We start from the raw sequence: 25851 nt of genomic DNA, 5'->3' as shown, positions 1-25851 counted from the left end.
GTGGTTTCTCAGGACTGTGTACGCTGGTAACAATAGGCCTGCTGCGTCAGGGCCTGGCCATGGGCCAGGCCTCCCCAGGGACCGTCCCATGGAACCTTGTACAACATACAACGGTCTGAGGAGGGCCTGCTCTAACCTCCTCTTCCCAGATGAAGAGATAGGGCCAGCATGAGATAACCCCAGGGCATCCCTTGAGGACCACCCAGGGATGTGGCTGGGACACAGGCTCTCGAGGACAGAACCAGGCTCACACTCAGGGCTGCAGAGCCCCAAATTCCAGATGGTCCACACCCGACTCTCCTGCTCCCTGTATGTGAGTGCCAAAGCTGGCAAAAACACTTAAAAAAATATCTCTTGTTTCTCTTCATTATGTTTATTTATTTGTTCCAAAGAAAACTCTTGGCCCCACTGTCCGCCTTCAGCTAGACAACGGCCATCGCCTCCCACCTGAGGTGCCTCAGTGGGGACAGAGGACACGGGCTGCAGCCACACACAGACCCCCTGAGAGCCTGCCCATTGCAGGGCCTGATGTTCCAGCGCCCTGGGAGTGGGACTTCCGTGGGCCCTGGGGTTCCGTCTGTGCACGTGCGGGAGGCAGAGTGAAGGCTGCCCCTGGGCACTTTCCCCATCATCTGGAGACGATATGTCATCTCGGGGAGGTGCGGTGGGTGCATGCCAGGCAGGTCCTACGAGGAAAGCGTTGGCCCACACTGCTACCTTCCCCCGAGTCCCCACACAGAAGGGACGCGTGGGTGCTGTGGGCCCCTCCCGCGGGGAGCCAGACGCCAGCTGTCACCACCAGGGACAGCCATGCTATACCTGTTCCTCCAGCTCGGTCTCCTACTGACTCGGGTCGAAGGGCATCAGAGCATGACATCTGGGTGAAGTTAGGCCAATTGTGGTCATCCCAAAGTACAGGTGACAGTACTTTGACAGTAAGTCTTAGGCAAGGAAGCAGGACTGTTCCTCAGAGCGGGTGTTCTCAGGGATAAGGAGCACATGGACTGATGGGCTTTCTCCACACCTCTGGTCAGCACATTGCTAAGGTGACTTGCAGTAGCCAAGACAAATGGAAAATGCTTCCCCTGCCACCACCCTTGGTATCTTGGTCCTGCAAAAATTGTGGCTGTCTCTCCTCATGTCTAGCTGGTCATGATCAAGATATCCAGTCTCCTTTGGAAGCTCTTGCTGGATTTCCTTTCTTCCCACGTTGGGCTCCAGGCAGGCACAAGCCCTGTGCTCTGCCCTCCTCACATGCTCACAGCTCAAACAATGGTCTTTGAAAGGCTTTATCTCTCTTCTCCTGACCTGGGCACTAGCTGCCCTCCCTGAACCTGGGCTGAGTCATGGGGACAGATAACAGCAGCCAGGTGTCTTCTAAGTTACACAGGGGAGTACGTGCCAGCCTCCAGAGCTAGCATATGCTGCTGACCGTCTACCTGCATGGACTGTTCTTTTTCCTTCTTCACTACAATCTGTCCTCACTTGGAGGCTACGCGCCTGGGGTTAGCTCCTTGCCTCTTCCCTCCACCCCACTCAAGGGTCACAGGCAAGTTCAGTGCTTTCCTGCACCTGCTGCTACTTACCTATCGGTGCTGATGGAAGATAGTTACCTCTGAACCTGCCTTCTGCTCAAGTTCCCTGTGGCTCCTTTGGTGAGCGGGTCCAAAGAGCCCCCGTGGTCAGCTAGGGCTGCTGCCACCAAGTGCAGCAGACTCCGGGGCTGGAAGAGCGGACACTGGTTTCGCACAGCTGGAGGCTGAGATGTCCAAGTTCAAGGGGCCGAAAGACTCCGAACCAAGCCCAGATTCATTAAAAACATTTTCTGCCTTTTGAGGAGTCCCTAAAACGATCCTTTCTTTGTTTTCTTCATTTCCTGCATTTAAATATAGAAATAAAGGAGATTATGGATTACCTTAACCTAAAACGAAGCTTACAAAAGCCAGAGGCTTCGGACAACATTCTGGAAGATTTCCCTCAAGTTCCAATGAAAATCTCATGCTAGAAGGTCTTTGGGTGAACCTCCCAGAGGAATCATCCACTCCAACAGAAACTGGCTTGTGATTTTAAAGCCTAAAATCAGGTTCCACATGGGAAGCAGGGCTGATTTCTACATCACTCCATACACTTCCCATTAATTCCAAGCAGGTTCTTTAAGACAAAGGAGTTTTGACTGTAAATACTTTGCCACAATATGAATTTTTATAAAAACATGCCAAAGCCCTCAAAAAGTTAATTCTACTTTACAGAGCAGAGCCTTGGGATGGTAAACACACAGGGACTGACAATGTCGTGGAGCGAACCCACCCGATGGTGGCCAGGCCCCACAGACTGGATGCACCCAGACCAATTGGAGATGTTGACTTCACGTTTCTGTGTTGAAGTAATGAGCTGGTTTTCTCTAAATCAATGGGCAACTCTTCAATGCTTTTGGAGAGCTAACCTCCAGGTCGTCAGACTAACTTGGATTCTTGACTGGTCTCCATGGACCATCTTTTAGGGAAGGGGCATTTGCCCAAAGGCTCAAAGACACTTACTTACCCACTGGGACGTGAATAGCAACAAACTAGATAGAAGATTGTCTTAAAGATCCAGAATACTTTCAACTCTCAAATCAGTCCCACACTGAAACCTAATCAATGGAAGACCAAAATCAGATGTGTGACATGTTTATCTAATAAGTTTTAGTCAACTCACTTGTTCTCGAATGGCAGAGTTTGGATGGGGAATATCTACAGAGGCAGTTCTCGAAGAGTGGCCCCAGACTCCTGGTGGTTCCTGAGACTCCCGCGTGGGGTCTATGAGGTCAGAACTATTTTCGTGATAATAGTAAGACGTTATTCGCCATTTTTTTTTTTTTAAACTGGGTTGATACTCGAGCTGATGGTAGAAAAGCAGTGGTGGGTCAAATTGCTTACACCTCAGCCCAAATCAAGGTGTGTGCATCCAACTGCACTAGAATCTCTGTGTTCTTTGCCCCTATACGTTGTGTGATTTGTTGAATTGTGAGCTCTGCTGCCTTTTCCATGGAACTCCATTTTTGTTTGGATGAACGACTAACAAACTATGGTTATTCAGCATTGCGTACTTGGCAACATTTTCTCCAAAATGAATAAAGGGAGTCTGTCACTTCAAGGAAAACAACTGACAGTATTTGTTGCCAATGATAAAATTTGAGCTTTCAAGTAAAGATGGGAATTTTCGAAAACGCGTAATATCTGCCAAGCTGAACTCACAAACTCCCCAATACTTACAGATTTTTCTGATGAAATTGGCGGCAGCATTTATAAAAGTGAATTTTCCATGTTTATAATGAATTTATCAACTTTTGGAAGATCCACGTAATTCAGTGAACTGGTTTTTTTTAAGTGATCACTATTTGGTGTTACAAAGTCAGGCATGGCTGAGCGGTCCTTTCACAGCACAAGAGACCAATACAATGTTTGCATGTAACAGAGAAGGAAAAATTTGCTCATGTGGCTTCAGATTTTACATCACAACTGACCTTTAATCAATGACCCTTTGTCGAGTTTTGGTGTAGTATCAAAAAAGGATATCTGTGGTTTTCTAAAAAGACCATTACAATACTCCTCCCTTCTCTGACTATATCTCTATGTGTGGTCGGATTCAAAATAACTCGGCATGACAGATGGAAGAAAGAGCAGACATGAGAATCTAGCTGTCTTCTTTTTATTAAGCCAGATACTGATGAAATTCATGCTTTTTGTTTTAAAATTTTTCACATTTTTCATTAAAATATATTAGCATATAATGTGTTTATTGATTTTATTTTTATCCTTCTAAAGATTTTATTTATTTGAGAGAAAGAGTGAGAGGGAGAGAGTATAAGTGGAGGGAAGGAGAGGGAGAAGCCGACTTCCTGCTGAGCAGGGAACCCGACATTGAACTTGATCCCAGGACTCCAGGATCATGACCCGAGCGGAAGGCAGATGCTTAACCAACTGAACCACCCAGGCATCCCTGTTTATTGATTTTTAAATAAATAAATACTATTGTGAATACTTATAATAATTTTAATTTCTAATGTAAATATTGGCAGAACCAACCCAAGCACACAGAAGCTTTTCAGGGTCTTCAGTGCCACCGACCTCTCCTGCACTCTCCTGAGGTGACGTGTCGCCTAACTTGGTGCCAAACCTATGTGCGCATTTCTGTGCAACTGGACAAGTCCACGACTGACACATTTTCGTGGAGGCGTTAAGCTGGATACTTGACATTGGGTGACACTGGACTTGGCTGTTTCTAAGCTGGTGTGGCATTCTTTGACTTGGTCAGAGAGGAGCTGTGAAGGGCTTGCCAAGAAGCTGCATTTCGAGCTGGCCGCGAGATGTCCGAGGGTTGGGATGCTCAGTAAAAAGCTAGGGAGCTCCCAGACGGATGACCCGGGGTTTCCCAACAGCACATGTGCCACTAGCTCTGGGTGCCTAAGCAAAAGTGAAAAATGAAGGAAAAGTCTGGAAAACAGACTCTGTTTTTTTTGTTTGTTTGTTTGTTTGTTTTTGTTGTTCAAAGATCCCCTCCTCTGGAGCATAAAATGAGCTTTTCACATCCTGTCAATTGTTGTTCCTTCCTTCATTCACTGTTTTTGTTAGGCAAAAGCTGAAGATGACAAGCACACTGTGAAGGAAAGTAGATCCCCACCGCGTCGGCTCATTATGTCCCTTGTGGAATGACAGCATTCGTGAAAATAAAATTTTACAGGAACATTCTCTGGAACACGCCTGTTCCACCTGTGTCCTCCATATTTGAAAACCGGAGCCGACCACATTTGGTGTTTTTATAAATGTTTCTTTAAAAAATCAACTCCATGAAATAAAAAGGAAAAAAAAATTTAGAGGTTCCTAAATCTCTTTCTACCCACGTTATTTTTATTTTTCCAGTGAGGAAGCAGAGACAAAGCAGTGCCTTAGCTCACCATGTTCCAGCTCCCCCGACTCCTCCATGAGACTGGCAGCTTGTGTTGGATCCCTTCCAAAGTCTGTTGCTGTCCTTGCTCAAGATCACAGAGTGTGGAGAAGAGCGAAGGCCATGACTTTCTCAGGGAAGCCTTCTGGGTCTCCATCGGGATGCTCCCACGGCACTCAGAGCTTCTGCTTCGAAAGCCACCTTGTGATGGCGGACTTGTCCGTCTGTCCAGCTGCACTGAAGCTCTAAACCCATCGTGCCTTGCAGGGTCCTGAGCTCCTGCTCCATGTCTTACGTCAACAAAACCTTCAGTAAATATCTGTGTGCTGCGTCGTCACTAAAACCTCCATCTGTTAACACAGAAGCATGTTCTGTACTATCCTGCCCGCCTTCAACAGAATCCTTAATCCTTGCTCACAACTGTGATGGGGCCATCAGCAAGAGGTGAGTCTTACCATAAGTACATCAAGGTTACACGCAGGGTGTAGTGAAAATGGTTAAATTTTTTATCAAAAGGTGAATGATTACCCAATTAAACACTTGGAGAATCCAGCAGACTCGGTCACCCTAAATGCCACATGCCTGGGGGACGCCCAGTGGAGGCCAAGCTCTAATGGCTGGAGGTGCACTTGAGACTTCTTGCAGCCCGCCCTGTGCAGGCGCAGTGCCCCTGTAAGATGATTGGTTCCCAGCCACGTGCACCTCTCAGGAGACCTGGGCTGAGGCTCCAGGATGCAATTTCTGCTTGGCCTCTCCCAGTTGCCTAAAAAATGGGATTAATTATAAACCAACCCATGCATCTGCTGTGAGGATCCAGTGGAGCCTCGTGGAGAGCCTTTGGGGAGGACACGCTCGGAGATAGTCACGTTGACGGTCATGTTTGCTGCTGCTGCTGCTCCCGCAGACCCCGGAGGCCCCTGACCCAGTTGTCCCTGAGCTCCGCCTTGCTGTTCGGAACTAGAGAAGCCGCACCCCCCACCCGCCCTCTTCTGGAAGAGTGACTTGCTGGTTGAACACTTTGTTGAAGTAGCTGCTGCCGCATCACCCGACCAGCAGAGCATTTCACAGAGGGTCAAGGTTAAACATTAAAGTCTAACCCTCTTGGTGAGGAGCGAGGTGGGCGGTAGGAGGAGTGTTCCTTAACTCAGAGTCATAAAAGGAAATGCACTTCTACCTAAATTTTTCTTTCTGATGAAACAATGAAAGCTTTTGGAAAGCGGACGTGAAGGCCGGCGCAAACACAGGAGCCTTGTGGCCGTAGTAGGAGGCTGTCGGACATTCTGCCGGCATAATTCATTTTCAGTCACTGGGCTGGGTGAGAACACGCTGCGGGAAGAGCATGGGGAACAGGAACAGAATGTGGGTGTTCTTGGGGCTTCCCGCTCCAGGCATGCAATGTGTCAGGCTTCCTACATATCTCAGTTCCTCCTTGAGCACAGCTGTAGGAGTCAGTGACCCTGGTCATCATGAGTAAACTGAACCTCTTTCTATTTTTAGGAGCACAAAGTCCCTTGGCTGCAGGATGTGCTGGCTTCTCAGGGCATGTCCTATCCCCCCACACCCCACCCTCCCCAGCTGGGGTTAGCACCCAGCCCTGCGGAAGGTTAGCGCCCTATGCTGGAGCCAGCCAGCCACTCCTTTTGGTTCTGAGCCAATCAGATCCACCGTGGGACTCACACATGCAGAGAAACGTGCTGGGCACACCCAGGAGGCCCGTTTCTGTGGGAACCACGCTGCTTTCCCACTGTTGTCCCTGTGGTCACCCCCCCAACACCTGCCACCCCAACACCCGCCACCCTGCACGCCTGGGCCACCAGCCTGATGTGAACAATGCTCGTGGAACTGAGTCAAATACAGGCAAAAAAGAAGAGGTGTCCGGGGCCTGCTTTGACCTCTGCTTTGCCACCTGCCGGCCTCAGATGCTTGGTCAAGTTTCTTAACTTCCCTGGGTCTACATTGTTTGTTGCTTGCTCATCGACAGAGTAAGAGAGTCGTGGGGCCTGCAGTAGCTCAGGGAGGCAGCATGAGCTCCCCTTCACACGTGATCACGGCGCTTACATACTGAAGGGTCCGTGACGGAGGAGGACGGCCGCGAGCTCTCAGGGCCAGGGGACCCTTTGCAGACCTTGTCAGGTTCCTTCCCTCAACCCGAGAGCCAATCCTGCTTTAGTCAGCCCCTCTCACGGATGATTAGGATGACGCTCTTGGAGGTTAACTACCTTCCCCACCACCGGCACCCTGCCTCCAGCATTCCCTCTCCGTCCTACTCCGGAGGTCATTTCTATTACTTATGTTTTATTTTTTAGTCATGAGAAAACAAACAGAAGTTCAGAAGGGGCCATGACAGGGCTGGCCCCGGAGGACAGGGAACAGGGCTGCGATGGAGGGATCCGCCTTCCCCACCCCTGGCCAAAGGATTTATCTTCCCACTGCTCCCCCAGCAGGGTGGGGGGTGCTGGGTGCCAGGGTCAGGAGGGCACAGTGTGGGGCTCAGGGACCAAGGTCTCTCCATGCTGCAAATTCAGAATCAGTCTCCTGCCTCTGAACGGTCCGTCCCCACACGCGACGTGCCCATGTCCTTATTCAGGCTGTTTTCAGAAAGACGTCGGACCAGGCAGCTAAGAACCCGGCTCCCAGTCTGCACTCGGTGGCGGGTTTCACTGAAGGAGGACGATGGTCACTGGGCGCATGAGGTACAGGCAGGGGGACCCGCTCCAGAGTGTTGCTTGGTGCCTGCCTGCCCTCTGCAGCATCTGCAGGCTCCCAGGACTTCCAAGAGCACGAGCAGCCCCCAGGGAAAGAAGGCCACTGATAGGTCTACCTTGATGGCCCTGGGTCACTCACAGGAGTACCACGACTGTACGGCCATGTGGGGCCGGCTGCTGGATCGCCATGGAGACCCCGAAAAACATCACATCTGAGGAGACAATGCTTCCTGCCCTGCTTCATCCACAGGATATTTTGAGATGATCAAATAAAATTACCATAGTGGCAGCAGAGTTTACCTGGAGGGTATCCCCATTTCCCATCGGGCTTTGCAAACATCAGCTCATGGGGGTGGGGCATTAACCACATGGACATTAGTGTAGAGAATGAATTTCTCTAGAATTATCATCATAGACCCTGTGTTCTTGCAAAATCTTAGAGCACAATATTCTATAAGGTTTATTTATTTTGCAAATGTGGATGAACCTTGTCATCCAGCTCATCGTAATAGGGCCACACGGGTTGATTAGTGGGTCATATCATGACTGCTGGAACATTCTAATTCCACAGAATCGTTCAGACTTTGAAAATGGTGTTTTACGTGGTTCCACTACAGTAAATGTAATGTACTTCTATGAAGTCACGTCTGCGTCTCTGAGTAGTCTGCAAACTTTGTTCTTCCTTAACAGAATTTCTAAGGAACGCGCACACACAGTTTCATTACCTTCTACGTTCAGACACAGTAAGAGAGAGTTAGGCTCGTCATCTCCAGAACTGTGAAACATACTTCCCTGTAGCTGTTCTGAGTGGTTCCTTAAAGGTCATCTGTGGTATAAGGACTGAGACAATTTGTGCCCTAAAGAAACCGAGGGCCGCTCAGACTCTGAGATGAGTAAACGTGTTTTCTGTATCTTGTAGTGTCCTTTGCACTAACCTGGGGTGTGAGCCCTGGCCTACTCAGCGATCATTTGCACGGATTGTCACCCATACCCGTTTCCTCTTCCATTACTTTTCCACACTATCAAAATCTGATCCAAAATGCAAACTTCGAAGAACATAAATGTTTTTAGCTTCAAAGAATTTAGAACTATTTTCACTGTTGAGAATCGTAATTTTAATAGGTTCCAAGTTTCACAACAAGTTAATTTATTAGAGTGACCTTGACTTTGGGGTGGGCGGTGATAGAGGACTGACCTTTCAGAGGATGAGCACAGTCTGGTGACTGAGTCTCTGTTTGATGTGGAATTTAACAGCTGCTCTTGGAATGCCTGTCTTGACTTCTCCACAGTAAGCCCAGCCGCATTAGCACATGGCTAATCACATCATATGCATTCAGTGGGCGTTTCTTGAATGAAGAATATTAATTCTAAGACAGATTGCTAAAAAATAGTAGATAAGAAGTTGTGAATCCCAAATAGCTTCATAAAGAAGATCTTTCTGTCCAAAGAGCAGCTGCTTTGTAAGTTACACTAAGAGTGTAAATTACACTAAATTTCCGCTCAGTTTGACTTTGGTTCAATCAAGACATGACAGGTCATGATTTCAGAATCCTGTCAATGTTCAACCGGGCTGACTTGGGGGAGAGTTAATCACAAAAGATCCTCAAAGGGACTATCTGGAAGTATATCCTACCAGCAAAGTAGGTCTAATCCATTCCAGAGGTCTTCAAAAATTTCCTGGTGGCCCACTGAGTTCTTTTGAGTCTGCAAACCAATCTGACCCACCCGTTCTTAGAGGGCAGTCCAGAATCTGTCTTCTCCATCTGCCCAGCCTTCACTGCAAACCCAGTGCTCTAGACTTCTGGCCGGACTGGAATTCGCTGATGGCTGATCTACTCTGGCCAACTCTACCATGTCCACAGCAAAGGCTTATTTTCTAGAACTCATTGCAACGTTATATTTCCCTTTTGACTATCTCACCATAATGCTTTTAAACCAAAAATACATTTAGCCTCCCTAGTGTGAAGGCTATAGGCTTATAATTTTTATCTTAAATCTTCTTACTTCCTCCTCTCTTCCATACCAAAATCTGCTCCTTGGAACCTCAAAAATGGGTTGGAAGGTCATATGTCAGCACTTCTACCCATCAGTGGGTTTCAATTATGTCAGGAACCAGGGGTCCAGAGGACCACGGTGTTTATTCCAGACTTTCGCCCACCTTTTGCCTCCAACACCTGGTCCTGGATAGACGAGTTCTGAGTCTCTCTGTACCTGAAGTCTTCATTCATACAGTGGAATAAAAGTACCTAGTCCCTGCTGAGGAGAAAGAGGTGCTAGGTGCTCACATGCTTTGAGCTACTTAAAGGGAAGGTGTAGGCCACCAACCTTTATTGTCTTAGAGAGTGGGACCAGGTTGGGGGTTTCCATAGCCTTGGGGTCATTCTACTGCACTGAACGCTGCGTGGGCTGGAGAGATTTCCCCTTCATCTTCCCCACCCCAGTGGGAAGAACCCTTTGCAGGGTGACATCATTTATGGGACGTCATGAGATACAAAACGATCACAAAGTGGCTGTCAACCAGGGCTGCACTTAACCTTGCTGATTGTACAGACAGACAAGCGAGCCAGTCACCGCTCCGGAGCTGACGTACCATAGAGTAGACCTAATGACTAAATAACATGATGTCAGATTCAGAATAAAATTCCATCTCTTGGAGCACATTCCATGGGCTTTCTCTGCTCCTGCTTTCGCTGGTATCTGGCTTTCTGGTAGAAAATGACGATGACCACGGATATAGCACTTAGAAGAATGACAAGCAGCGTGAGCCAGAATGAGTACCCGTAGCTGTGGGTCGTTCCTCCGTAGGCGGCGGCTGGATACAATGGGTACAGCGTCTGGGCCAGGTGTTCCGAGAGATGGTTGGATTGTGTGTTCCCCACGAACAGTATCATGGCCATGAAAACGAAGAAAGCTGGAAAGAAGATTCGGTCTCGTAAATTATATGGTGATATCTTTTTTAATGTCACATTCTTTCTTAAAGGAACCTGTGCTCTGTGGGCACGCATGGAATCTCTACACGGGGGTTATGGTCGTCTAGGTATTGGAATGCAAAGCAAGTGTAAGACCGGAGCTAGACTCTAGGCACAAACTGCTAAAGACTGAGGGCAGCGTCCGGCCAAGAGCAAACATATGGCTCAAGTCCTTATAGCAGGGGATGTGTGAAATGAACTTGAGAATGAGAAGACAGGAAAATCAAGCTTTCTAGAGAGGACTGGATGGATGACAAGGACTTGAAGGACAGAGCACTGCAAACAGAAGAGGCAGCCCATGCAAAGATGCCCGGGGTGGGGTGGGCTGTGAGCTCAGAGCCCCTGGGACCCCAGGACAAGACCTGGCCCCTGAGAAGCCTCTCTGAGGGTCCTGAGCACTGACTGTGGAGGAGGAGACCACCCTGGAGAGCCTCAGACATTGGCTCAGAGCCTGGACTTTCATTCTGCTCACAGTGGAGTGTGGCGTTTAACCAGGAAGGGTATCTTCACTAAACTTGTGTGAGAAGAGAACTTGTTAATTGTCTAATTGTCTTCTCTTCCTTTTTTTTTAATTCTTCACAATGTCCTCCCCTGGAGAATGTGTCTTGGTAGTGACTTTGGACAGTCACCTTGACCCAGCTGGAGAACACAGTTCTGGAGTCAGAGAGAGCCGGGTTCCGCGAATCCAGCCACACGGCCCCTGGGGCTTCTCTGGACCGTATCCTTCCTGACCAAGGCAATGGGCAGATTCGGGGTTGGTTGGAATGGGGCTGGGCTAGCAGTGGAGAGGCGGCGGTGGTCAGAGGGCACGGGGTGTTCTCTGAGCTGATGGAATGTTCCAAAACTGATGGAGGGGACGGTTGCCCATCTCTGAGAATATTTACCCACAACTGGAGAGATATGTTGGGGTCAACGTGTGGCCATCGCCCACACCCGGAGACTTTTCCCAATCCTCCAAAGGCCCTGCCGTGAGAGCTTTTGTGTGAGGAGAACACTCAAACTGTCCTTGATGACAGATTTTCATGTTCAGGGTGATGGCTTTACTTCTCAATAATTTGGACGTACAAGAGCCTCTTCCTCTGATGCTCTATGCATCTCACACTCCTTAATTATCCTTCATTATGCTCTTGTGAAATTTCTCATAAATGGTTAGTCACAAGGGGCAGGTCGAACACAGGGTTACACACTTTTCTCTGCAGTGGGACGGTCTTGACTTTGATCTGAGTCGGGAGGGGCCGCCCCTGACACTTGACCTGAGCCCCTGCGGGAAGCGGCTGCCTCTCCCTGTGGCTTCCTTGGCTCTCTGGGACGGGGGATTTACAGAGGGATAAAGGGGGCTCCTTGGTAGCAGGGGGAGCTCCTGAAGCCTCAGGACGCTGTCACCAGGCCTGGCCTGTCCGCATGAGGCCAGGCGACCTGCCCCATCACCTTCTGCTCTCCGGGTTCCTGGGCTGAGGCTCAAGCAATCAGCAAAGTCCTGTCAGGCCCCAACATTCTCTCAGTCTACAGTTACATCCCCTGTGGTCAGGGTCGGGCCACTCCAGGCTGCTGTGGGGCGAAGGGCAGGTCGGGGTCAGAGGGCACAGGAGTCTGGGAGGCTGTGATGTTGTGTGTTCCTCCAAGCAGAATCTGCTCCTGTTCCTTCCAAAACACACCAGGAAGCTCACGTCCTCACGTCTTCTTCCCCGGAGCCAAGGGGAGTTTGTTCAAATGCAGTCTCTAGAAGGATTCACAGCACTTCCCTCTGGTCCAAGAGGCCCTGCAGCCAGCCTGACCAGGGGGACCAAGTCCCCAGCCAAGATGACCCAAAGCAAGGTTATCAATGACATTGTTGTGTGTAAAAGCCTTCTGCAGGCCGAGCCTCACCTAAACAGAGTTTCCACTAGGTTCTGCACACTCAAAGCTCATGTGAAGAAAATTGGGAGTCCCCAGAGGCAAACTCAGGGCCAAAGTCTGGCTTCTCAGAGGCCTGGGATCAAGAGGCCAGGCCAGGGGTGTCCAGAGGAGGCTGGAGGAGAAGCCCAGTGCCTCAAAGATCTCCGTGACCCCTGCCAGAATGCAGTCCTCCTCCTTACCCTCGATATCTCAGGTTGTTTCTCTGCCCACCTGACAACCCCTTCTGTGTGCTGGAACTTGTCCAAGCCGGAAAGGAATGCCACATGAGCTCTCTCACTGTCAGAGGATTCTTTGTTGTTAGAAGTAGGTAGGGCCGCCTGAGTGGCTCAGTGGGTTAAGCCTCTGCCTTCGGCTCAGATCATGATCCCAGGGTCCTGGGATGGAGCCCCATGTCGGGCTCTCTGCTCAGCGGGGAGCCTGCTCCCTGCCCCGCCCCCCCTGCTTTCTGCCTGCCTCTCTGCCTACTTGATCTCTGTCTGTCAAATAAATAAATAAAATCTTAAAAATAAAAAAAAAAGAAGAAGAAGAAGTTGGCGGGGACTGAGGGGAAGGCCGCCGGCCCCGTGTTTCTCACGTTTTCCTCTACAGACGCTCATCGGCCTCTGCCATGTGCAAAGTCAGCTTATCCTCCACTGTGGACACAAAGAGCTGGAAACCCCAGGCTTGCGGAAACAGGGTTTATGAGGCAATGGGCTTTGAGCCCCGCGGGCTGTAGTGGGGCGAGGTCATCCCGTCTTGTCCCTGCGGGCCCACGTCCAAACATCCTTTGGTGTTGGAATCTGATTTCCCTCTTGGGGCTGCCCCAGCTCCATGGGGTCAGGGGTCCCAGCCATTGGGTGGGTCTGCCAGTGAGTTCAGCGCCACTGACGGCCATGGAGATTGCTCCAGGGCAGGGGGAGGAGGACAATTCCAGGGCAAGTCAGATTTGGGGGAAAAGAAAAAAAAAAAAACCTTTTTCCTGGGGTTGTTGGCAGCCATCCTGCCTCTGCGGGGACCAGCCCTCTGCTTAGCCTCAGAGAGACCACTGGGAAAATCAAGAGACAAGCACCAAAGGGAATCAGACTGCTGATTGTGTGGGCCAAGATCCAGCCGTACCCGAAGCTGCCACTTTCTTTAGCTGCTTAATTATATGAGCAAAAATTAAAATAATCCATTTTTAACCCTGGAAGAGTGCCAAGGAGTCTTGCTTTTGGTTTGACTGAGGTGAGCTATAATCCTAGAAATAGCTTGGGGAGAGGAAGCCTGGCCTTTGGGAGAGGATGTCTGAGTTTGTAACCAAGTCCCTCAGCCTGACCCCTGGTGCGTCTGGGAGGTCAGAGCACTCCACAGCACTGTTGTGACTGGCCCACCGCAGGTGCCCAGTGCACTGGGGGTAGGGGCAGGTTGTTTTTACCACCAGGTAATAAAACCACAGGAAGAAAGGAAAGTGCAAGTCATGTGTGGGTGTGGCTAACCCAGCCCGACCCCAGATCCTCAGAGCCTAGGAGCCTGCATGCAATGTGGCCAGACCTGTGGTCCCAGGTCCCACCGCTCGCCTGGATGAATGATTACGAATTGCATCCCCCTTTGTGGAGTGAGTTGCACAGACTTCCCTTGATCCCTGCCACCTGGGGCTGGCTCTCAAATCTTCTCCACTGTTAGCTTCCAGAAGGCCAAGTGCTACCGGCTGGGCGCCCCTCCCCCGAGAGCCGGATGTTCCTCTTCTCCAGGGCCACACTGCGGACGGCTGCAGCACAAAGACTGGGGATCCCTTCCCACCACCTGCCCTGGGCTTGTGCAAGGACGGTCTCTCACGGAAGGACAAGCTGCCCAGAGTCCTGGAGGTTTCCTGACACCTTAATGTCCAGACCACCTTTCCTGTGCTTGAAAGTTCCTGGCCTCTGTTAAAATGCTCTCCCTGGCCCGGACACGAAGCCACCTCCAGAGGCATTCCATAGGTGGGACAGGCTTCTTCACGTCCTTTCTCAAGATCAGGTTTTCATGGTGGAGAGCAGGAGAGAGCAGAAGACCTCTGGCCGCCTGGCGAGGGCAGAGGCCCCCCCACTCGGCCACACCTCTGGGCACTCACGCTCGCTGCTGAGCCTCGTGACGCCCCAGGGAGAGCCACACATACTGTGACCCAAGCTGGGGTCTGCTTCCCACCTGCGCTGCACCCCCACCCCAACCGTGACCAGTGCATGAATAGAGTAAGCTAGCCACACCCCAGAGAGTCCCCCGGAGCTCACAGGTCACCCACAAGAAGGGTGTTGCCCCGGTTTCTCTAAATGACCTTCTTTGTGGCCCTCTGAGGGACAGTCACAGAGATGTGTCATGTTTGGATTTTGACCCACACTGACTGTTATTTGGAGGTGAGGAGAGTAATTATGTGTGCATGTATGTCTGTGTGTGCGTGTGTGTGCATATGTGTATGTGGGCGCCTATGTGTGTGCGTGTGTGTGCATATGTGTATGTGGGCGCCTATGTGTGTGTGCGTGTGTGCATATGTGTGCGTATGTGGATGCATGCGTGTGTGTGGGTGCACGTGTGTGTGTGCATATATGTGTGTGTGTACGCACGTGTGCGTGCGTGTGTGTGTGTACTTCCACATGCCATGTGCGCCCTGATCTGGCATTAAGAACACAGCAGGAGTTGCCGACAGTGAATGTCTCGTGGAGTTAGGGACATTGCGTTTAACTCCCTACAGTTCCGTACTCAACAGCAGGAGCTGGTGTAATTATGTATTTTAACACCTAACACCCAGCCCGCATGTCACTGCCCGCCTCTCCACCAGGGCAGTTAAAACCATTTTATCTCCAAGATGCTTCATAAATGCTGTTGGTTTGCAGACATAAATCCCGGGCTCTGGCGCACAACTTGGCAAGTTCCAGGTCTGCGTAATCTCCATGGCTCCCCCGGGATCATGTGCGTTCCTATGTGGGACCGAGCAGCAGAGGGACAGAGACCCAGAGGCCGTGCCCTTCAGCAGTGGTGTCCCCGGGGATACTCACCACCAAGTCCACTCCCGGTGTACACGCCCACGGGCCCCAAGAACGTCTGGTAGGGGTTGCTGATGCTGTTGTAGAGGGTGAGCCCAGAGCTGAGCAGCAACGTGCACAGGCTGAGGACCAGGACCAGGATAACCACCAAATGCAGCGTTCTTTGGGAAGAACTGTTCAATTTCTCTAGAACTAAAGCAGTGTGTGGTAAGCATGTAGCACAAAAAGCAGACACCAGTCCTCGACCCGAGGGCTATACCATGCCACCCTGGCAGTCCCTTGCACTCTCTCTGCCTGGACACTGGGGGTAGGAATTGCAGGAGACACCTTGCAGGTGTGCGGGGGAACAGGAAGAGGCGGGAACTCGGGATACTCATTCCCCCTTGAATGTGTGTAACCACAGGACTTCGGGTAACTGACCCTCCACCCCAATTTTAATTTCCCCAAGAAAAGAGGGTACCCTTCTTGATAAGCTGTGGCAGGGCTGGGCACCCCTCCTCTGTGCATTCTGGCCTCAGAGGTCTGCCAGCGGGCGTCACCACTCTTCCCCATGGGTGGTGTTCCTTTGCTCGGAGCACTGCTGTCCTTCCACTCCGGGACCCTTACTGAAAACCTACGATCGAGAGGCTCTGGTACCCCTGGAGATTTTGGAGGTGAGCCCATTACACAGAAGGCAAGGAGGGGAGGGAGACAAAGACAGCCTTGGGGACAGGCAGATGACCGCTGTGTGTGCCCCTGAGGTGTCGGCCATGCTTCCCTCGTCACTTCCCTGGAATCAGAGGACCTACTGCCCGTGTGGCTCAAATGCAGAAGGTGACCCGTGGGTAAACGATCAGGATTCTTCCCAAGCTCAATTCCTCTGAGCTCAAACAGCATTTTATAAAATGTGCCTATTTCTTAAGTGCAAAGGAGCCCCGGGCATGGATACGCACTTGTGCCAAACAGAACACAGATGCCCTGGGCTGGTAGCCGTGAGCTCCAGCTTTTGCCGTCCTCCTGTTTCTAACCACAACCCGCCGCCGTCCCTACGCATCTCCTTCTTCTGCTCACTCCTGTGTTTACGACACAAGATGACCACACGGCAAAGGCACGCTGTCCCCACACTTACCTGTAACCCCAGCCACGCACTTATAAAACATCCCCAAAGGCCGCTGTGTGTTTTAGGGCAGTAGGCCATTGCCACCACATTAAGTAAACTGTTTACCTCAACAATATACAGCAAAAGTAATCAGGGGAAAAGATTTCAGACTTCACGGTAAGGGCAACGAAGTCATGGGGAACTGTGAGACTAAGAACCGCGATGGGCGGGGGAGGACGGTAGGAGAAAGTAAAAGCTTTCTTCTTTCCGTTCTGTTTCCCAGGCCTCTGGGAGAGAGTGAGGAGCCCCTCCCAGCCTCACCGCAGAGCCGCTTTAAAGAACAGAAACCAGAAAGGCCAGGAAAGATAGCTTGTTCCAGGGCTTGGGGCTCCTTATCTCTCTCTCTCTGAACCCGAGTGCTCCAAAAAATGGGGTCCCTATGAACTGGAGGGGCCCCCGGGACGTGGTGCGCACCAGGGGAGGAGCTGCCAAGCTTGTGCCTGACGCGTGTCCTGGCAGCCAGGGGCCCTCTCTTTGCGAGGGTGGCCCTTTTCATGCCGTGCTGACTTCGTCATTTAAAAGCTCTTCGCTGGCGTCGTATGGAAGTCATGAGTCACTGAGCTCGACTCCAGAAACCAGCATTGCCCTGTATGTTAGCTAACTAAAACTTAAATAGAAAAAATAAATAAATAAATAAATAAATAAAATAAAAACCAGCCCTGCCCACACAAATAAATAAATTAAAAAAAAATGCAAGCTCTTCACTGTGCCGGACCCAAACGTGCGTGTCTCCGATCTGCCCGCGTCCTGCTGCTCCGTCGGGAGGAGTTCAGTGTCCCCTTGCTCCGCTCTGCCGCAGCCTCTCTTGTCACTGAAGGGAGGCCTGAACCCCAGCGCGATTAAGAGCCTGCATCTCCAGAATGCACTTCGCGAGGCACGATTCCAAAGCTCCTGCCCACCTGTCCCTGGCTCTCTACACACTTGACTCTGACTCCCAGCCCCAAAACACACGGACCAGAGCGGCACAGCTCCCCCGGCTCAGAGTGGATACGACCTGCACCGGGTCTCTCCCCTCTCCAGTCCTGAGCATCTAGATTGTTCATTCTGATTTTTATTTTTAATCGGCAGTACTCTAGAAGGGGGGCAGATTTCCTGCCATCGGAGAGTGGACAGCGGGAGGCTACAGGAAGGGAACTGGTGGGAAGAGGAGAGGGCACCGAGACCTGCAGCCACCCCCTGGGAACTGCCTGGGAGAACACAGAGGCCAGAAGAGGGGAGTGACCAGCCCAGCAGCGTGGGCCCGATGACGTCACCTCCCTTGGCCCGAGAACATTTTGCTCCTCCACGAGAGGCGGTCCTGGGAGCAAAGTTCATCTCACAGGGACCCAGTGGTGACTGGACTGTTCACGACGTCTGCTAATGACCCACAGGCTGGCTGGGCCAAGTCCTCAGCACAGCCCTGTGGGATGCATCCCAAGGAAGGACTCTGAGCACAGAGTTCAACTAAGACTGTGCCCCTGCCTGCCACTACCTATGGCCTGGGTGAGGAAGGCTGGGGTCCGATGGGCCACCTGCCCTCTGGGAACCAGGTGGGCTGGGCTGTTTGGAAGGCCCTGAGCTCAGGCTAAGACTCTCGCTCTTCGGCTGACCGTGGGGATGCCAGGGCGGGGCAGTTCTCTAACGGAGCACACGTCTGTCTTGACATGAGCGGATCATGACTCCAGAGGAGCAGGGAAAAGCCGGAAGCAGGACGCACCTGTCTGACGGTTTCCAACCCTCACTGTGAGGAAGGACCGCTTCCCATGCCACCCATCCTGTTCCTTCCAGGCCACCCAGGGGGAAAGCTGAAGCTCTAATCAGGAATTTGCTGGGGACCAAATAAACTCTGGGTTTAGCCGATAAGAAATAATTTGGATACTTAACTAGAAAATAGACATTTTGGTGTGGGGAGAATGTCATCTCTGGCGTGCCCTGGAGAATATTTCCGCTCTGTACACTTACCAAAAGCTGTAAATGGATGTTTGTTTGCAAATGGTGAACATTCCACTTTTTCAGAGTAGACCAGAAAGTGACTATTAGGTTAGGCTGTTTTTACTGTTGGTAAGACCTAACAGACACGATTTTTCAAAAGGGTGCCCATTTGGAGCCTACTGACTCATACTTTTCTTTGTATTAATGCAACAATTTATCTTAATTTTAACAGCCGTCTTTTAAAATTCTTTTTCAGCATCTGAATTTCCTGCCACACAGGTATGACAGCTGTATCTCTCAGCCCCCTCCCAGCTCAGAACTCAGACAATGAAAGCTGGAAATTCAGGGCAAGTTAGCAAGAATGAAACAGAATAAAGCCACCCTAGCATCTGACAGCTGCTCTCTGCCTACAAAATTAGCAAATACATTCCGTTCTTTCCCCCTTCCTTTTCAGGGCCAAGCGTTGGAATCAGGAAAACCACCTCACAATTGGAACTAATTGCCTGGCTTCTAGCAACCTCAGGAAAGAGGCCATGTCTCCCGCAGCTGGGAGGTAGAAGATGTGCTGGGTACGGTGCTTAGTGCTTAGCGTATGGAAATGGGTCATCTGGACCTTGGGCTTTCTGTGCCTGGAGATTTAACCCTTCAGGAGCCGCTTGCCGCAGGGTCTTCCTAGCTCTGGTTTTCCATCCGTCCTCAGACCTTGAGGGAGAGCCAGTGGCTTTGCCGGTGGGTGGGAACTGCCTTCCCCTTCTGAAGCATCTGGTCATCAGGGAGCCTGACCTGGTGGAACCCTCCACCCATGGACCCCAGTACACCCCTGAGAAGCTGAACGTTTGAGGTCTTCCAAGAAGTCCCAGGTGGCATGCCCAGCCTCTGGGAAATTTATCTGGGTTCTGTCACAGAGAAGGAGGGGAGCGCATTTTCCGCCCTGTTAAACTCCATCACCCAGCCTGGTCATGTCTCTGGGGACAGATAATAAGGTGCTCCTCCTTGGAAAAGTATAATGCGTATGGGGGGTGGGGTTGGTGAGTAGGAATACTAAGGAAGAAATAAGCCTCTTTTGTTTGTCTCCTTGCAATTAATTGATTTTTGCAACAGATTTACTATTCTAATTATTATTATTATTATTTTTTTGTCTTGGGCCAATAGTGCAATTTTGAGTCCCCTGAGAACAAACAGGGTAGGGGGAGAAAAGAGACTGGTGGGTGGGGTGGGCAGGCAGACTGGGCGAAACCCCTCCTTGCTGTCATAGCGACCTCCATTGTCTGATTTAACTGAGGGGGGGGCCTTTCTCTAGATGATGGTGATTCACATAATGTAATAAAAAATTATTATTATTTTTTTTTTTAAAGGAAGCTATGGTGAGTTCACCAAGCCCAGGAGTGATGGGCAGTTCCTCCTTGCAGTGTCCCAGCCCCTCCCTCATGGAGCAGCTGCTCCGGGGAAATGTTTTGGACCGAAATTCAATATCCAGAACTTTTGGAGTAGCAAAATCAAAGTGTTTACTGGTGGACAAAGGGGCTGTAACTTTTTATCTGGATATTAGACAAACCAAGAGGCCACCAGATGAAGCTAGTAGATCTCCTGGTCACAGAATCTGGTCATATATGGGAGAGCTTCCTTGCCAGGTCTGACGGATTATCTTCCCCACCGGTGGACCTAGTGGCGGCTGGATTCTCTTGGCGTGTTGAAATCAGCCTCTGTCACTTGGTACTGTGCTGTCATCTCAAAATCTACAGCCAAAATTGGCACAACATCCTAAGTCCTATTCAGAAATAGAGGAGAACTTTGCAATATTCACGCCTCTTTGGAGATTTTCATTGTGACCTCATCCTGGGCAAGAAGCTGGTATGTTAACGTCTTTAAATGGAAACCTTAATGCATCATTGCTGGGGAAGGAAATGGCATTTATACAGATTTTATTTTGCTGCCAACAATCAGTTTCTGACCGGAGATGAGCCCCATATGGCCCCGAGAAACCAGCAGAGCAGCAGCTGGACCTCAGCCTCTCGTTCTGCTCTCCAGGGAGAACATCCATGGGTCTGCAGCAGCTGAACCCAGGGTACACCCGGCACTAGTTCTGACTTTCCCCTATCCTCGAGAACAGTTAATAAATGTCCCTCATCCAGTGATGGCTAAAACCCTCAGCAGTGAACACCCCCTCGGCTCTGCGGAGTCCCGAGCAAACATCAGCCAAAGCAAGTTGGGGTGCACCCTGTCTGATTGGGGGCGCAGCTTATCTTCTGGACGTGGGGCAGTGACTTCAGAGAGCTGACCGTGGCTCTGCGGTGACGATGAACATAGTAGGGAGCCAGGCAAAGCAAATGCAAATAGTGTGCCTCATTCCCGCTGCCGTAGGGCGCCATGGGGCCCACTTGGCCCTGCGCCCTCAGGGTTGGTCTAGGCTACGCCTCTCCCTGCCATCTCCACACCATCCCACCCGCCCCGCCCCCCAGGGCTTGGAGTCAGGCTCAGACCTTCCCCAGCCTCCCCGAGCTTTGCTGATACAGGTCACCACGGCTGTCCCTGAAGCCACGTAGCTCAGATGGGAACCAAGTGGTTCCAACCAGACAGCATGAAAATCAGAAACGTCACCGGCTGTTATCTCATAGTTAAATTTTTTTTTCAGTGTGTCTGGAGGCTCAGGAACTAGTACACATTCTGGTTTTCCAAATGCTCTTCACATACTGAATGTGCGACTGCGTGTTGGAAAGTCTCTGTTTCGGGTTGCTGCAAGGGGAGTCCGCCTCGAATTCCCCAGGAGCCGCGGCAGGGCCTGGAGGAGGCGTGTACCGTTACAGTGCGTGACTGCGCAGCTGGAGGACATGCTGCTTTCACTGATGTCTAGGAGACAATTTTCACAACTTGGACGTACACCTATGTTGCTCAGGGTTTAAGGCTCTAACTCAAACTGAATACGACATCTTATATGCGGTAGGAAATGATGCCCAATTACAAGACAGCAGGAAATGGCTGAGTCATGGCTGATAATTTCTGTCTATCCGTATGCAATGCTGCTCCATGCAGAGTCCATCCCAGGGCCTAAATAATAGATAAATGTTGCTTTTAGGGGCACCTGGGGGGCTCGGTCAGGTAAGCGTCAGTCTGGCTCAGGTCACAATCCCGGAGTCTGGGATCAAGCCCCACATCAGGCTTCCTGTTTGGCAGGGAGATCTGGTTCTCCCTCTGCCCCTCACCCAGCTCATGCTGTCTCCCTCTCACTCTCTCTCTCACATAAATAAATAAAATCTTTAAAAAAATAAATAAAAATCTGCAGTCAGTACACCTAAAAATACTGTTCCTACTATCCTCTTATGTCGGATACCATATTCCTGCTAATTATTTTCTTGTCAGTAAACTTGGAAAGGCTACGTCAACAGAGCATCTGCCAGAATTATTTAGACTGCGGTACTAACAGACACAACCAGAACCGAGGAAGCTAAAAGAATAATGTGGGTGAATTTTCAAAATTAAAATATATGTTCATATTAATTAAACCAATTAAAGTATATGTTCATATCTGTAAGCCATCTCAGAGCTTATGAGGACATCATTGATTGGAGGAGCTGCTATTTGGCCCAGACAGAGGTTGACATGAGTCTTACCCCGTTAACGCACTCTCGCTGTACCCACTCAAATTAAGTTCTCATTTACCTCCAAAGCCCTTCTTTGACTCCTCAAGTCCATGACTGAATTCCTGACGACCGTTCCCACGAAAGAGTCCGTAGACGATAATGAGACTACCGTTTGAAGACGAGTCGCTGACGGCGATTCTGCTGCTGACCCATTCTTGGGTCCCAAGCATAGTGCACACTACAATGAACGCCCCAAAGCTTGTGAGAAAGCTCGATAAGAACGTCAGGGTCTTCTTCACTGTAGGCATTCTTCTCAGGAAAGGAGGGGTCCTCTGGTAAACAAAGAAAGCAACGATCTTTTTGTATTATGTTTGGACCTTATCATTTGGAGTCCAGTATTTAGAAATGGAGTCCAACGGAGTGAATGCTTCTTGTAAAATATAAAAGCTTGCTCTTCAGGGGACAAAATGCCCCAAGGAACATTGGACTATGAATATGGTCATAAAGATTTACAGTGGCTGAACTTTGGTCTGGAGCTAGGGGTTGCTGTGGTGACAGCCAACCAGCAGAAACAAGGGGCAGGTGCGGTATTCCTAGGGACTTCCTCGATCACACAATTAATTTATAACTCTATGTCACGTGCCTGTGAAGCACACTCAGCCTACCATGTCAGGACTAGAATCCTTAAAACATGAATGAGGTCCTGTCCTCCGACCATCGCAGATATTGTGGATTCTAGCGGATTCTAGTGGATTCTAGCAGCCAACCACCTAGACTAGATTTACCTGTTAAAGACGCGACCCTAACAACAGTTCAGAAAGGAACGCTCAGAAGATCAAGCTTTTGCTGAAAATGCTGTGAAATGAAATGAGTAAACTTGACCTTACTTTTAGACCTTATTAGAGAGGTGCACCTTTCCAATTCCCTCCTCCAAACCAGATTATATTTGCAAATTTTATTTTATTTTATTTTATTTTAAGATTTTATTTATTCATTGGACAGAGAGAGACCACAAGTAGGCAGAGAGGCAGGCAGGGAGAGAGGAGGAAGCAGGCTCCCAATCGAGCAGAGAGCCCAACGTGGGGCTCGATCCCAGAACCCCGAGACCATGACCCGAGCCAATATTCGCACATTTTAGATGATAACTTGGGAGGATACATCTTTATTTGTCCTTAGGGCTCTGATGGACATGGTTCTGAACATTCTTGCTTTAGGTCTTCATGCTGCCTCTCCTTCCTCCCTGTTGAGTGGCTAATGGTCTATAAGTGGTTCTTTCTGTCTCTCAGAGACACTCCTCCATTTGGCAAGCACGTCACTTCTCAAGATAGTAAATAGATGTTCACAACTCTTTTGCGCTCTTTTTTAAAATTTCATTCTTTGATTATAAAGTAATAGCGTGTATGCACATTTGTGTCCCGTGGTTTCATTGAATAACACCTACCTTATGTGGGGTGCAATGAGCTCACCATCGGACGTCCCCCTCTGAGGAACTGGACTATGGGCTTCAGAAGGTGCGCCATGTTTGTATTGCTGAATGGTAGACCCCAGGGTCTGTCCAAGAGCAGACACCCAGCGAATACTTGTTAAATGAATTATTGGAGACATACAGACCAATATTCCAATGTCATGGACATGTGTGCTGTTTTGATTTTTTAATTCACGATTAAAAAAACACATACGAATATCCTTCTACATAACCCTTGTCCATATCTCTGGGTATTTCCTGCCTCGGATTTCTGGAAGTGCGTCAACGCATGTGAACCTTCACTGACACGGTTGCTACGTCTTGCTCATCCGCTCTTTAGAAAAATTCGTACCGATTTGACTGCCCACCTTTATGCGGTTGAATGCCCTCTTTTCTCTTTTTTCACAACCTTGTTTATTATTGGGAAAACTGATTTTTTTTTCCCAAGCAAGTCTTAATTCTGACTACATTTTTAAGTAGTTATTTCAGTAGTTTCAGGAGTTCTTTCCTTGGAGTCCATTTTCTTTTATTTTTCTTTCTTTCTTTTTTTTTTAAAGATTTTATTTAGTTATTTGTCAGAGAGAAAGAGAGAGAGAGCAAGCACAAGCAGGGGCAGTGGCAGGCAGAGGGAGAAGTGGGCTCGCTGCTGAGCAGGGAGCCCACTGTGGGCTCTGTGTTTGTGCAAATCTAGAGATGCTTGTTCCTGTATGATTATACAGTCAGGAGAGTGACCTGCGTCATCTCCACGTGAGCGTCATTCCGTGGTTTGTATTTCACATATCGGTGGGGGTTTTGTTTTTTGTTTTTGTTTTGTTTTTGTTTTTGTTTTTTTTACATCTTTGTGGATGCTTTGCTGCCTACAGTTACAAAGGTCTATGTAGTCAGTCAAATATTTTAGTCTTACACTTGTGAGTCCTGGATTCGGCATCTCAACTCCAAAGCCAGAAGTCTATACATTCAAACCAGCTCAAGCTTGCTTACAAACATAAAAGCGATGTACTCGTAAGGGTACACGGTTATTTCACAGGTCCCGAGGGGAGGGTGACATGAGGACTCTGGGAATCCCCCAGACTAGCGATTTCCATTTTCTCTGCTCCTTTCTACACATATTCCATTCTTCTGGGGTTATTTTTTTTAAACATTAAAGGTCATTCTTGTCAGTATTGAATTTCTGTCCTTACATTTAATTTGCTTTTCTCTTTCTAAATTTTCTGAGGTAAACGTTTTGTTTCCTTAATTATTTTGCTGTTGGATTAATAATGAAAGTATTTAAAACTGAATTTTCTTCTCAATATAGGATGTTGGCCAAGTCCCACAGGTTTCGTGCAGAATCTTTTGTAAACTGATTTGTAGTATTTTTTTCCTTCCTTATTGAAGCATAAGTTTGTAAAATAATTGAATGATAGGATTGTTTCTATTTTTCATTATTTATTTTTACTTTTCTATAATTTTATATTTTACTTTTCTATAATTTTGGTAAGAGGTTGTAGTTCTCATGATATTTACTCTCCGATTTTATTGATATTTTCTGTGCAGGCCCATTTAGAAGCCACTTTTATAAAGGCTTATAACATTTCATGTCACTTGATGCTAGTCCATTTTATGGATTTACCCTCGTTCATTTAACAATGTCCTGTTTTGGACATTTAGAGTATTCCTATTTTTTTTTTCTTTTGCCCATATAATCTTGTTAGATTACGGATTGTTAATTATAGCCCCAGGATAAGTTCCTGGAGAAGAACTGCTGGTTCAGGTAGCCATTTCAGGATTTTTTTATACCAAATGCAAATAGGCTTTTTGAGTGGTCTCCAGTTCATAATCCCACCAGCAACGTTTGAGAAAGCTCTCTTGTCTGTGGTGCAAGAAAAGGCTAGCTATTAAGGTTTTAAATTTTGGTCTTTCTTTTAGGAAATCTTGCATTACCTATACATTTTACCTATGCAACAATACTATGATCCACTTTTCTGGGTCACTACAGTTTTGCCTTTTCTAGAATTTCATAGAAATGATATACTACAGTATGCAATCTTTGGTGTCTGCCTTGCTTTGAGAGTCATCTGAATATTCACAAATTTGTTAATCCATTCAGCCATTGGTGGACATTTAGATGGAGTCAAGTTGTCAACTATTACGAATAATGCTAGTATGAAAATTTGTTACAAGTCTTTGGGTGGTCATTTTCTTTCCTTTCTCTTGGATAAATACAAGGAACGAAATTGCTGGGGCCTATGACAAATGCATTTAACTTTAGAAGAAGCTGATGGAACGTTTTCCAAAGGGGTGGTGCT

General features: G+C 49.0%; 1 protein-coding gene across 1 annotated transcript; it reads right to left on the bottom strand.

Moving 5' to 3' along the window:
• Positions 1–10252: 10252 nt before the first annotated feature.
• On the bottom strand, positions 10253–22652 carry CLRN3 (clarin 3). The gene is made up of 3 exons (XM_032882086.1): positions 22178–22652; positions 15484–15663; positions 10253–10542 (listed from the first exon to the last, which is right to left on the bottom strand). The coding sequence occupies exons 1-3, from the start codon at positions 22404–22406 to the stop codon at positions 10262–10264; spliced, it is 690 nt and encodes a 229-aa protein (XP_032737977.1). The 5' UTR covers positions 22407–22652; the 3' UTR covers positions 10253–10261.
• Positions 22653–25851: the final 3199 nt, after the last annotated feature.

This window comes from Lontra canadensis, unplaced genomic scaffold (genome assembly GCF_010015895.1).
Source record: "Lontra canadensis isolate GAN:19392208 unplaced genomic scaffold, GSC_riverotter_1.0 scaffold79, whole genome shotgun sequence".
In the NCBI taxonomy this organism is placed as follows: Eukaryota; Metazoa; Chordata; class Mammalia; order Carnivora; family Mustelidae; genus Lontra; species Lontra canadensis.
Note: the sequence above shows the minus strand (reverse complement) of the source record. Positions and strands in the feature narration are given on the sequence as shown.

What these genes read in the sequence shown, in the direction of transcription:
- CLRN3 (XM_032882086.1), bottom strand. Translation starts at nt 22,406, where the DNA reads ATGCCTACAGTGAAGAAGACCCTGACGTTCTTATCGAGCTTTCTCACA. An exon ending in GTCAAAGAAGGGCTTTGGAG is followed by an intron (nt 15,664 to 22,177) that starts GTAAATGAGAAC and finishes ACACTGCTTTAG; the next exon opens with TTCTAGAGAAATTGAACAGT. An exon ending in CACCGGGAGTGGACTTGGTG is followed by an intron (nt 10,543 to 15,483) that starts GTGAGTATCCCC and finishes TCTTCTTTCCAG; the next exon opens with CTTTCTTCGTTTTCATGGCC.